This window comes from Oryx dammah, unplaced genomic scaffold, assembly GCF_014754425.2.
Source record: "Oryx dammah isolate SB20612 unplaced genomic scaffold, SCBI_Odam_1.1 HiC_scaffold_17, whole genome shotgun sequence".
NCBI classification, from domain to species: domain Eukaryota; kingdom Metazoa; phylum Chordata; class Mammalia; order Artiodactyla; family Bovidae; genus Oryx; species Oryx dammah.
Genome location: NW_024070201.1, coordinates 37490346 through 37504730, shown reverse-complemented (window position 1 = coordinate 37504730; position 14385 = coordinate 37490346). Strand labels below are relative to the sequence as shown.

At 38.0% G+C, this 14385-nt stretch overlaps 1 protein-coding gene across 1 annotated transcript; it reads right to left on the bottom strand.

Moving 5' to 3' along the window:
• PSMA1 (proteasome 20S subunit alpha 1) lies at positions 1-13376 on the bottom strand. Its single transcript, XM_040258312.1, has 10 exons — positions 13221-13376; positions 11607-11651; positions 11252-11353; positions 11029-11132; positions 9066-9154; positions 8374-8444; positions 8128-8257; positions 5363-5442; positions 1469-1579; positions 1-375 (listed from the first exon to the last, which is right to left on the bottom strand). Exons 1-10 carry the CDS (start codon positions 13221-13223, stop codon positions 319-321), a joined length of 792 nt encoding a protein of 263 aa, XP_040114246.1. The 5' UTR covers positions 13224-13376; the 3' UTR covers positions 1-318.
• Positions 13377-14385: the final 1009 nt, after the last annotated feature.

The window sequence follows — 14385 nt, the reverse complement described above, 5'->3', positions numbered from 1 at the left end:
TACATCAGCAGGTGAAACAATTTTATTTCACAGTTATCTTTAAAACCACAAAGACACTATGTTCTTCATATAAAAACATTAGTAGAGAGAACTATACTTTCTAGAAAATGATTATAGAGGCCCTCTTAAAGAAAAATGAACCCAATTATATGGTTTTGGTGGCAGCTTAGGAAAAACTCACATCTGAACTGATTCCTAAAACATACCATTCTATCCCACCATTCTGCATCTTTTGGTTCAAAGTATAGATTACTGTCATCAGTGTCTGCTCCTGCATTCTTACATGTATGACAATACATATACAGACTGGTTTATTGTTTAATGTTCCATTGGTTCATCAGCCTTTTCTGCAGGTTCATCAGCAGGTTGAGTAGGCTTAAGAGAGGAAGAAAAAAGAAAGTATATAAAAAGGACACTTAACCAATATATACTTTTACTCACAAATATTACATAATAAAAAGCAATGAACAATTCCAACATTTCATCATACTTTGTTTTGCTCAAGAATAAAGGCTTTTCTTATTACTAATAAACACAGCAAAAATATTTTCCAACAAAGCAGCTGTGAGGTACTATTCTGTATTGTTCCCAACAGCAGTTAAATAATGCAAATCTCACCACTCCAAATAATACCAACATCTTTTTCACGTTAAAAAAAGAATTCATGCTGTAGAAGAAATTTCTGAACAAGATACTTTTTTTTACCAATTACACAGCTATTAAATAAGCACCTATAAAAGCAAATGTGTATTCAAACTTTTGACAAAAAAGGCTAGTATTTAACCTGAGATTCACCAGTACTTCTTGATCCTTTTCTCAATATTTGTTAAGAGTCAACTTAGTTTCCCAAACTGGTCACCAGTGAGTTTTTCTCTCAGTCCCACCTCATAGAATCTCAGATAGCCCTAAGACTTGCTTTAACCAACAGAATGTAAAGAAGGAATGCTGTGCCAGTCCTGGGCCTCAGCCTTAACAATGCCTGGCAGCTTGCACTTCTGAGCTTTTGAACTTTTGCAACCTCTGAGCTGCTTCCTGCCAGAGATACTCTGGTGAAGGAGAGGCCCTGAGACTACATGGACAAAGGCCCAGCCACCCTTCTAGCTGTCCTTCCAAGATACCTAGCAAATATGAGTAAAGAAGACACATGAGTAAAGCCATCTTGGATGTTCCAGCCGTACCCACTCAACTGACTGCAATGTTTGAGACACTCGAAGTGACATGAGCCAAAGAACCGTCTAGCTGAGCCCATCAACACACAGAACTGAGAAGCTACAACAGAGAACCAAATCACCCTTTTTGTGTTTTAGAGATCACTGACCCCCTCAGTATTAGTTCTTAGTTTTCCTACTGCCACATGAATTATAAGCCTATCTCAAAAATTAAAGACAAAAACAGTAGATTTACACAGTTGTGGTAGGAATAGCAATTTACAATAGAATTAGTCTCTTGGTTATAATTAGTTATATACCTGTGCCTTTCTCTGTGGTCTTTCTTCTAGACCTTCCAGGAATGGAGACACATCATCATCATCATAAATTGTAAACTCCAAGTCTTTACCAACAATTCCAATGGAAACATTCTGAAGGGGAAAAAAAGGTAAAATTTAAAAATCAAGAGAATTTAGGTTAGAAATATGCTTATGATAAAAAGAAAAAAGTTGAATAAAAATTTATATACCACTTGAATGAGACCAAAAAAAAAAAACTTAGGGAAAAAAAGAAGAAAACTAGTAAACTTTTGTAATCTGCAGATTTAATATTCACTTTTGATAACCACAAACAATCCTGAAGGTCAATGTCACCTAGAAATTTGCAACTTGGCTCACAGTCAGAATGTGAAGACCAGTGTGAGGACACAAACCATTTGCTAGGAAGTAAGCCTTCATTCTTTACCATCTGAGAGGTAAAGCCTTCCCTTGTATATGTTAAGATATAATGGTTCTTAAGGAAATAAATTTGGGGTTCTAAAATATTGAGTTTAGGGAACTTAGAACTGTGTTCTACATGGAAAAATTAAAAAGCAACTCTTAAAATGTTCAGTGAATGCTAACCAGTACAGTAGAGCTCCTGTAAGATTAAAATTTCAGTGAGAACTTGAGACATTAAGGATATATAGGGCATTCTCTATGATTCAGTAAAAATGTAAAATCAGAAAGCCAGATACCTGAGCCAACTTTTCCAAGTTGTAAATGCCAACAGTCAACTGTATACCCAAAATTTAAAAGACAGTCATCTTGGAGTGATGGCATTATAGGTATTTTTAAAACAAACAAGTAAAAACAATTTAATGTACTTTAATGTAACTTTCCTAATTTTTTTGAAAGAAAATTATTTTTATGATAGGAAATGCTATTTAAAAAGATTATGCAGGTTATAAAGTCTTCATGATGCTAAAGCTGAAACTCCAGTACTTTGGCCACCTCATGCGAAGAGTTGACTCATTAGAAAAGACTTTGATGCTGGGAGGGATTGGGGGCAGGAGGAGAAGGGGACGAGAGAGGATGAGATGGCTGGATGGCATCGCTGACTCGATGGACGTGAATCTGAGTGAACTCCGGGAGTTGGTGATGGACAGGCGTGCTGCAACTCATGGGGTCGCAAAGAGTCAGACACGACTGAACGATTAAACTGAACTGAAAGTCTTCATACACATATTAATTACCCAATCATAACAAGACATTTTATGATACGGTAACTGATCTCTCTAGTGATCATTAACCTCAAGGAGTCCTTTAGTTGTTGTTGTATTATACAAGTTTCTAGATCATTCAATCTCCCCTTCCCTGGACAACTCTTTCCAACATTCTCCATTTCTCTTGCAGCTCAAAACCTACCTTGCTTCTAATCAACTCAGAAAACAGAAGCAATCAGAAGAGAATGTTCACAAGCTCCCATAGTATCCAACCTTTCCTATATCTATGTCCCTAGATTCTCTCCCTTCGTGTTACTGGGAATGAAGAGCCCCAGTCCTCTCTGAAGCCTACCTTTTCACCTAGGTGCTACTGGTGATTGGTCTAGCAGTTCTCATTTTTATCCTATATAGATGTTTTTATCTTTGTTTTCTTAATAATGATGTTTAATCTACTTAGTGCACATCTTTACTTGTTTGTCTATTTATTTATTTCTGCACTATGCAGCATGCAGGACTTTAGTTCTCTGACCAGAGATGGAAACCATCCCCCCTGCATTGGAGTGTGGGCTTAACCACTGGACCACCAGGGAAGTTCCATAAATCTTTTTCTTGATACTGGATTATTTTTATAACCATGCAGCAAAAGATTGTAATCTCTCCCATCTTAAAAAACCAAAACAAAACCCTTTTTTCACTACATTCTCTACCAACCACCACCCCCTTTCTCTGGATCTGTAACAGAAAGTCTCCTCCAAAGAGCTGTCTCCAATTTCTCTCATTTTCTCCTGACTCTATTCCTAGCACACTTTTCTCCTCCATTCCATTAAGACTGTCTAGTCAAGTTTCAGTAACATCACTGCTAATCTAAATGTTAATTCTCAGTCCACATCTTTCATGGCCTATTGGCAATGTTTTACTCTCTTCTCCTTAAAAGTCAGTTTACCTCTCTGTCGGTGGGTTCTTCATTTGTTAGCTGTGGGTTCAACCAACCATGGATCAAAAATATTTTGGGAAAAAAATTCCAGAAAGTTCTGAATAGCAAAACTTAAATTTGCTGTGCCCTGGCAACTGTTTACACAGCACTTATATTGCAATTACAACTATTTACATGCATTTACATTTTATTAGGTGACACAGGTAGTCTAGAGATAATTTCAGGTATACAGGAGGACTGTGTATAGGCTATATGCAAGTATGACATCATTTTACATAAGGGACTTGAGCACCCTTGGATTTAGGGATCCATGGTAGGGGATTCTGGAACTAATCCCCCCACCACTGATGCCAATGGATGACTGCAGTTTCTTCATTTCCTTTTAAAGATGCCTCATTTTCCATGTTTTCTTCCTACCTCCCTGGCATATTTCTCAGTCCCTTTTTGCTGATTCCTACTCTCACCTTCTAATCTCTATAGGATAGAGTACCCTTGACCAAGTCTTCAAACTTGTCTTCAAACTTATTCTAATGTTTCAGAAATCTAATCCTAGCCAGTCTCTAAAGACCATTTTTCCACAAAGACTTCAAAACTTTAGTTCTAGGATAAACCAATCTCCACCAAACTCTAGGGGGTGAACATCCAATAATCACTTATTCTGTATCACCAAATGGACAAATAAGAGGCATTTCAAAGTAAACTAACTGCCTGATCTTCCGTTCCTCCAAATGTCTCATCCACCTCAGTAAATCCACCTCAGTAAATCGTAAGTCTATCTTTCCTCTAATCAGGCAAAAACGCTAAAGGCATTTTCTAAACTCACACCTCACAACCAATTCATTAGCAAAGCTTTCTGGTTCTAATTTCAAAACATGCAAAATCGAACCACTTCTCATCATCTCCAACTCTATGACTCTGCTCTAATCTACCACAGTCTATCACTTGAATTACTGTAACAGCCTTGAAACTATTTCCACCCATGCCCCCACTCAAAATGGCAACTAGAGTGACTTTTTAAATCTACATCAAGCCACAGTATTGCTCTGCTCAAACTCAAGAGTAAAATCCAAAGTACCTACAATGTTTACAGGACATACGCTATGTGGCTTCCATTACCTCTCTGACTTTATTCCTTCTTCTCCTCTTGATTACTGACTCCAACACAACTGGCCTCCTTATGTTGAATACTAGCAACATTCTGAACTCAAGGCCCCCATATGCATAGCTCACTCACTCAACTCTTTTAGATCTTTCCCTCAAATTTCACTTTCTCAGTGAGACCATCTTTCACCACTCTATGTTAAATTATACCCACCATGTCTCCTTCTTATACCCTATTGGCCATTCTTTCTCCTTTTAAACCTGTTTTATTTTTTCTAAGCCTTTATCACATTCTAATATCCTACATAATCTATTTGTGGGTACACTGTCTGTCTTTGCCCACTTGGATGTATGTCCCAGGAATGCCAAGATGTTTGTTGTATGCATTATATTTTCTCCGTGCCTCCTGCCTGCATGTGATTGGTGCTCAATGTATATTAAAAATACAAAGATATTCCTATCTCTTGATGAAAGACATTCTGCAACAGAATTAGATGTTTCGTTGCTTTATACCAAAAATAAATATTTAAAAATCATTTAAAAATCAGTCATTTAGTGAATACCTTAAAGAGAAAGAATGAGCCGAGGAAACCAAATTAAAGAACTATAAGTAGACACACCTCTATTACTGACATTTGTATAATAAATGATTAAACTATAATGTTAGTATCCCCAATTGGAAAATGTGGTATTTACCTTTGTAGTCAGGTCCTGTTCTGCAGGAAGGGTTTCCCGTAAGGCACGCAGACCATGCTTAACCAGTTCGTTCAAATTACCTAAATATAATAAATTAACAATTATTTCTTAATTCTATTTTCATGCTAGGCTTCCTTTACTTATTTGTCAGGTCTATAGTCTGAAATCATGGTTTTAGTCACACACTAAATATATCATAATAAAAAAAAGTCTAATGTTTGGCCATATAATCTTCTAACAATCTATTATTAGATTGCTATTGTTTTATTTAATGAGAGAATACATGATTTTGTTACTAAAGTTACCCTTTTCTTATGCTAAGCTAAATTAAAATCCTGATACAATCAGGATTTTACAGCTCAAAGTTTTGTAAAATGTACTCTGTGAAATGTTTGTCACTGTATTTGCTCTTTATAAAAGAGTCTCCAATTGCTTGTATGTGGTCAGTATTGCCCTGATACCAAAACTATACAAAGCTACCAGAAGAAAGTAAAACTACAAATCAGTACCCCTGATTAACAAACACACAAAAACCTAAACAAAATATCAGCAAACTAAATCCAGCAATGTTTATGTTTCCATAAACATTTTACGTATATATAATTTATGTTATACATCATGACCAAGAAGGATTTGTCCCAGGAATGCAAAGCTGGCTGAACATTCAAAAGTCAATGAATGCTAGGCAAAACACTCGATGACATAAAGCAAAGCAAGATTCTCTATGACCCACCTCCTAGTGTAACAGAAATAAAAACAAAAGTAAACAAGGGGGACCTGATTAAACTTAAAAGCACAGCAAAGGAAACTATAAGCAAGGTGAAAAGACAACCCTCAGAATGGGAGAAAATAATAGCAAATGAAACAACTGACAAAGGATTAATTTCCAAAGTATACAAGCAGCTCATACAACTCAATGCCAGAAAAACAAACAACCCAATCAAACTTTTTCCAAGTGGGAAAAAGACTTAAACAGACATTTCTCCAAAGAAGACATACAGATGGTTAATAAACACATGAAAAGATGCTCAACATCGCTCATTATTAAGGAGAAATGCAAATCAGAACTACAATGAGATATCACCTCACACTGGTCAGAATGCTGTTGCTGCTAAGTCTCTTCAGTCGTGTCCGACTCTGTGTGACCCCACAGACGGCAGCCCACCAGGCTCTGCCATCCCTAGGATTCTCCAGGCAAGAACACTGGAGTGGGTTGCCATTTCCTTCTCCAATGCGTGAAAGTGAAAAGTGAAAGTGAAGTCGCTCAGCCGTGTCCAACTCTTTGTGACCCCATGGACTGCAGCCTACCAGGCTCCTCCGTTTATGGGATTTGCCAGCCAAGAGTACTGGAGTGGGTTGCCACTGCCTTCATCAAAAGTCTACAAACAATAAATGCTGGAGAGGGTGTGGAGAAAAGGGAATGTTCTTGCACTGTTGGCAGGAATGTAAATTGATACAGCCACCATGGAAGACGGTATGGAGATTCCTTACAAAACTAGGAATAAAACCACCATATGACCCAGGAATCCCCTCCTAGGCATATACCCTGAGGAAACCAAAATTGAAAAAGACACATGTTGTTCACTGCAGCACTATTCACAATAGCTAGAACATGGAAGCAACCTAGATGTCCACTGACAGATGAATGGATAAAGAAGTTGTGATATATACATATACACACACACACACACACACACACACACACACACACACACAATGGAATATTACTCAGCCATAAAAAAGAACAAATCTGAGTCTGTTCTGATGAGGTGGATGAACCTAGAACCTATTGTACAGAGTGAAGTGAGTCAGAAAGAGAAAGATAAATATTTTATTCTAATGCATATATACATAATCTAGAAAAATAGTACTGAAGAATTTATTTTCAGAGCAGCAATGGAGAAACAGACCTATGGACATGGGGAGAAGGGAGAAGAGGGTGAGATGTATGCAAAGAGTAACATGGCAACTTATATTACCATATGTAAAATAGATAGCCAACGGGAATTTGCTGTATGGCTCAAGAAACTCAAACAGGGGCTCTGTATCAATCTACAGCGGGTGGGATGGGGTGGGAGATGGGAGGGAGGTTCAAAAGGGAGGGGATATATTTATACCTATGGCTGATTCATGTTGAGGTTTGACAGAAAACAACAAAATTCTATAAAGCAATTATCCTTCAATAGAAAAATAAATTTTAAAAAAAGTCAATGAATGCAATACACCACAATAGAATGCTGGGGGGGGGGAGGGGTGGCGGTGGATGCATGATTACCTTGATGCATAAAAACATGTGTTAAAATCTAAGACCCTTGCATAAGCAAACCATTTGAAAACCTGCCCTATCATCACGTTACATCTTTTACTTTTCTTTCTCACAACTAAACTGATTTATTTATTTATGGACTACTTATTGCAGAAATGTCTATGTGGCTAAAAATAAGAATCACAGAAAATAAAAGCTGTAAACAGAATTTACAAGTAGTAACTACTACAGTGGCTCTTAACTCTGGCTGGGACAACACTTCAGACCAATTGAATAAAAAATCTTCAAGGTAAGGAATACAGTTATATTTTGAAAAAGTTCGACCGGTGACTGAAACTGCCCTGGTAGCCGGGGAAAGTAAAAACTAGTATATATGGCAGAAATAATATACACTTCATGGGCTTAATCTTTTTAAGAAAAGTAGAGCTTTTTTTCATGTAGGATACTGTGTTTATTCACTATATAAAGACTAGAAGGGCAAAAAAGAAAAATTACTTACACTCCATAAACTCTGACATATGTCTCTCCAAGTAAGTACGAGCTGATTGAGATCGGGCTCCAATGGACATAGCTCTGCAGTCAAAATAGTTAGCAGATGGACAAGTTTGGAAAATGTGAGGACCCATATCCTACAAATAGAAGAAAAATACACTGTATAATTCTTGACTCTGATTGAGCTAAAAATTAGAAAATTTGTTAGTTTCAAAAAAAATCATTAAAATATAACAATACTCTATGAACTTACATCATAACCAGCAATGAGCAGCCCAACACCATATGGTCTCCGGCCATATCGCTGCGTTGGTATCTGGGTTTCTTAAACTAGTTAAAGAGTTTGTTCTAACAAGAAGTAAAGTACTGTCTTTAATTTCAAATTAAACATTATCAACAAAGAGTTCTGTTTTTTTTTAATTGCTGCATAATCTACTACCCCAAGAAGAAGAAAATAAATATTTCTTTGGCTTAGTGTTAAAAGATGTTTGACTATCCACCAAACCCCAAGTGAGTGCTAGCAAGATGATCTTTTCTGGTGTAGAGAATTTCTTTCATCTTGGATATAAGGGACAAGGATTTAGGGGGAGCATCTATAACCACCAATAAACAAACATTAAATCTCTTCTAAAACTGATGCTCAGTTTTTCTGAAATTGGGCTTATCTATATCTGGAACATATTAATTGCTTATCTATAAAGGCTGATAAAAAGAACAAACCAACTCAGTTAGAATCTATTCTTCCATAGTAAAACTCCCTACAATTCTCCTTCTAAAGACTTAATGCATTCTTTTACTGAAAAGTGACTCAACTTAAAGTTTGCACAATCTTACCTATGTTATATATTATCATATTCCTAATAAGTAACATAACGATTAAGTATCAAGACCCTTTAAAGTCTACATCCATAAATGTTACAATAAATGCATAAATAAAAAGGATACTGCTTCCAATTAGAGACACAAGACGAGACACAGGAAGAGGTCTGTCAAATACAAATCTGGAATCCAAACACTCCTGGCGCATAAAATTACTGAAAAAGAAACAAGAAAAACTGGTAATTTCAAATCACAGAGTCATTCTAATCAAACAAAGTAATTTGGTTTCTTTTTGCTTTCTTCCAGATGTTTACACATACATCCATACAATGGAACCATAAACATATAATGACAAGGATAAATTTTCCTATCAAATCTTTATATTTTAAATGTTCTATTATTGAAAGTGACTAACCTTAAAGTTTTCACAATTTTACCTAAGTTTATGACTACACGTTTCTTAGCTTTAGATAACCTTTGCCTCAGAGCACTTTACATAACAGAGAAGGCTGCACAATAGGGAAAGAGCAATCTCTCTTCTCTTACCCTTCCCACTGTCAGCAAGACTGTCTTAATTCCATGTCTTGAGCTAGCAAAAAGAATAACTTTGCTTTTTTCCTTGAAAGCTGACAAAAATTTCCCCAACAGAACAAACAGAAGAAACTGAATCCATACTAGGGCGCTATTAACATGTTCCTGTCAATGTTACTTCTATCCATAGCAGTACTCTAGAGGAGACACTACACTGTTAAGTCTCTTAAACCTGACAAGATGCAAGCAAATGCAACACTGGAGAAAAGAAAATTCACACCTAACTATTAAAGCCAAGAGGATAAACTTTTCTTTCATATTGCTCTGTCTAGTTTATGTGTGTGTCACATCTGATGATCAAATGTTGGCTGCTGTAACCAAGCTAGTTGTTCACTACTTTCACTTAAGTTTCTTTCCCAAGGCTGTCTAACATTGCATTGCTCAATATGGCAGGCACTAATAACATGTGACTAGTGAGCACTGAAAAAGTGGCTAGTCTGAATTAAGATGTATCTTCAGTACAAAATATACATAAAATTTCAAAGATTTTGTGCAATAATGTAAAATATCTAATAAAGCTTTTAAATGATTACATGTGACAATATTTTTGAAAGATTGGGTTAAGTAAAATGTTTGACAATGCAACATATATTTTCAACAGCTAACAGAAAACACTAATGTAGTCACTATTTTGCTGACCTAAGAGAACAGGGAACTCACCAAATAACTTGAGAATTTTAAACATCAGCATTATCAACTGTCCTCAGTGTTTATATTCCTCCTTTCCTAATTAAATCACAAACGAGGTTACTTGTGGCTAACTACCTCCTACTTACCAACACATACACTGAAAGATGCTGTATGAAGTGTTCTACATGTTAGGCTATTTATCAATAACCTTGGAAAAAAATACTAAAAAAATTCAGAGTTTGAGTAACTAAAGCAACATCAGATTGAGTGTTAAAAGTGGGAATTAAAGACTGTGTGATCCCAAAGCCCCAGCTCTTCATCTGCAGTATGCCTCTCAACTGGAAATAATCTTTATCCCCCACCCCCTCCAAAGAAATATACCTGTTGCTCTCCACTTTCTACCTTGTATTGATATTCTACTAGATTTTAAGCTCCTAGAAGATGAGATCTATGTCTGATTCACCTTTGTATACTCTTTGTATCCATATTGAGCTTTGCAAAAAATAAATGTCAAATGAATACTGGTATATTAAAGACAGCAAAGGTGGTTCAGCTGATCCGTCAGAAACTTGGTGTCAAGCTCTTCTCAGATCTAACATCAAACTATATATACTGAGTTAACAAGTAATACATTATTCAATGACTTCTAAAAAGCATTAATGTTAATGTGGTTAATCCTATTAATTACTGCTACAGTGATCAAGAATGGAATACTTAGTAACTGAGCCCGAATACATTAAGGTATTAATAATCTTAACTTATAAACACTCTAGCAGACAACTTCTTAAAATATCTGGATTGCTTCTAGATATGTAATCAATTATGAATCAAAAGGGATATTTCTTTTGTTTTCCAGGATCATACTCACCATAATAGTCGAGCATCAGCAGTAAGTCCCGCAATTGAGATACCAATATGGTTATCAACATGGAGAATTTTTTTCTGATGAGCCGCAAGTTCTGACTGTGCTCTCTAAATAGAAACATCATTTAAGACAAAAGAGTAAGTTTATAATTTTATTATTTATATAGTGAAACTAACATTTTACAGTGTTTTCTAAAGGAGGAAGATATATTTATTGCTTTACTTACCTTCAATGCAACCAACACTGCATGAGTTTTTGATTTCAAACCAACTGTGGCTGAACCTTGTTTGACAGCTTCCATTGCATATTCAATTTGATGAATTCTGCCCTAAAATGAAAAAAAAAAAAAAAACACCAACACACCTTAGTCATTACAAGACCCTTTTATATATTTAAAATAATTTAGCAATCCCAAATCTCAAGTGGGCATAGTTACATCTCAAATGCTGTTTCTTAAAACTAGAAGACTGACTTTAATGATAAACTTAGGTTTCAGGAATGTATAAAATGATTATATTCCATTTTCTTACTTCCTACAATCCCATAAGCTTCTAAACACATTACAGTCACCAAAAGTTTACCTGAGGGCTCCAAACAGTGACATCATTGTCATACTGGTTGCGAAACTGAAAATAAATGAAAAAAGACCTATTAACACAAGAACATTACAAATTCAAAATCTTAACAAGCTCTATCATTAAAAAATGTTCTCCCATCTCTCTCCATCCAGCATTAAGGAAAAGCTGCTACTGCAGTCTCTTTGGAAGATTACTACTGTAATCAGTTGCAAGTCAATTTTACATTTATAAGGAGATGGGGGGGGGTGGGGCGGATCTAAATGGTAACCTACGTTCCCAGTTTTAACACTGTTCCTAGTACTTGGTTTGGGTTTAGTCAATTACTAAAGTTCCTACCTATCCACTTTCCTTTCTATCTTTGCTAATATTCTTCTCTTATATCAGACCCTAATAAATGGTCAAAAACATTACTACCTTTTCTTAAGTCTGCTCAAATGTCTACCTCTTGAAATCTTCTCCATCTCTTCTCCCCAAATCTCAAAACATACTCCCACCAGTTCTTTACCTACACTTCCTTTTCTGCCTCATACTACGATTTGGGATATGTCTGATTTATCCTTGAACCTTCACTGCACTTAAAACATTCATACTGAACACGTAAAGGCACATACTGAACGTGCCTTTCATTCATTCATACTGAATGAGAACACAAGAATGTCCCCAGGAAGTCAGAAGTGGACACAAACTGCCATAAAAACAGACCCATTACTGCTTTAAAGACGGTATTAAAACAAGTCCACCAGCACAGTACTTGGGAGACTAATCATGGGGGTGAGAAGGCTGAGCGCTGGAATGGCAGGCACAGGCCTGGAATCCCTGAGCTCTATACTATAACCCTGATTTCATCACTAATATCAGCTTCGGTTCACTCATTTGTCTGAGAAGGCAATGGCACCCCACTCCAGTACTCTTGCCTGGAAAATCCCATGGACGGAGAAGACTGGCAGGCTGCGGTCCATGGGGTCGCTAAGAGTCGACACGACTGAGCGACTTCACTTTCACTTTTCACTTTCATGCATTGGAGAAGGAAATGGCAACCCACTCCAGTGTTCTTGCTTAGAGAATCCCAGGGACGGGGACTGAAGCGACTTAGCAGCAGCAACAGCAGACAAAGTGATTGAAAAGGGCTTTTTCTGACAGAGCTCTAAGAAAAAGATTGCAGAGGGACCCGCCAAGAAAATGAACGCGGTCCAGGCAGCAACCCAAACCCTGGAATCAAGTCCGCACTTGGCAGTACAAGGAGGTCTGAAGTTAAGTCCCTATTTTTACTTTCTGCAACACAGAGCACTAGGGCCCTCTCTGGACCGCTCGGAATTTACTCGACTGAAGGAACCTGAGGAGCTAAATCGGCTGGTAGACCGAGAAGATACTGTTCAAGGCCCCGTGGAAAGCGAAACAAACCCCAGGGAGAGGTCGCAGCGGCAGTACAGACTACCGACCTCCACTCTCCCGGCCAGGCCGGAGATGCTGAATCACCGCCTGAACCATCCCGTCGGCTACGGTTCCCAAGTCCCATGGCCCCGGACCGCTCTAAGGAAGGCATGAGAAGAAGCTCCCCCCACCCCCCAGGCAGCGGACCTCTTCCCCAACCCTGCCTAAGCTCGGAATCCAACGCACCATGGTTCCGGCGCGAGCCTGGCTTCGGCCTCCTGCAAACCTGCGGATGGAACAGCACTGCCGAAACTTCCGCTCGGCGATCTACAGAGAAGACTGCGGACTTTGACGGCGGCGGCGCAGGGTAGAATAGTTTATTCCAGAGATATCGATAGGCTTCCCTTGCTTCCCCGCCCTCAAAGCTCTCAGGCGGCTCAGAAGTGGGAGGGGCCTGGGAAGCTAGAGGAACTGAGATTGGCTGGAAACCTTGGGCCAGGAGTGCCCGCGGGAACTAGGAGCTGCCGGGCTGCAGCTACCAAGTACCCCTTCTTGGGTTCTTGGTGAAGTTACCTCCGTGTTGCTGACTCCTGTCAGTTTCTCACCGGCCTGACCAGATGCACCAGAGACTACAGGTGATCGAGTGTGTGGCTCAGTCTCCCCTTAAACGATATATGAGGTGTTGTGTAATATGAGAAGAACGATACTGAAAGAAAGGCCACAAATAATGGTCCGTTTTTGTGCCAACCATCCTCTCTCTCGTTTGTGAACATGCTTTTCTTTCTACTTTGGAATCCTTTCTCCTACTCCTTGGAGAACTCATCTTTCAAGGATTTGTTACCATCAGTCTTTTTAACATTTTTATTGGTTTTATCCCAAGAGACTTTACACTCTTTGAGGGCGCCAGTGTCTTTCTGTACCTTCAAAACCAAGCACGATGCTGAAAGATTAAGCAACTAAGGAAAAAGGTGGACATTTTCTTCCAAGACACATATTTTCTCTTCTGTGAGCAATTTTTAGTAAATCCTCAAATGAAATAGTTTAGGACAGTTGTGCAATCAGCCGCCAAGCTATTTACCGACTGCCAATGATGAAGTGAAGTGAACTCCCTCAGTCCTATTCAATCCATGGGATTCTCTAGGCCAGAATACTGGAGTGGGTAGCCCTTCCCTTCTCCAGGGGATCGTTTCAACCCAGGGATCGAAACCAGGTCTCCTGCATTGCAGGCGGATTCTTTACCAACTGAACCACAAATGATGATATTTTCTTTATAAAAAAGAAAGGATGGATACCTAGAGTCATATAATGGAAGAGTTGAGAGGGTCCTTAACTAAGCTTTGCAGGTGAAGAAGAGACTCAGCTCACTTAAGTGATTTACTCAAATTCCCAGCAATTTAGTATCAGACTCTTT

What these genes read in the sequence shown, in the direction of transcription:
- PSMA1 (XM_040258312.1), bottom strand. An exon ending in TATGTCAGAGTTTATGGAGT is followed by an intron (nt 5,443 to 8,127) that starts GTAAGTAATTTT and finishes TATTATATTTAG; the next exon opens with GTAATTTGAACGAACTGGTT. An exon ending in GACCACAGAGAAAGGCACAG is followed by an intron (nt 376 to 1,468) that starts GTATATAACTAA and finishes TCCTCTCTTAAG; the next exon opens with CCTACTCAACCTGCTGATGA.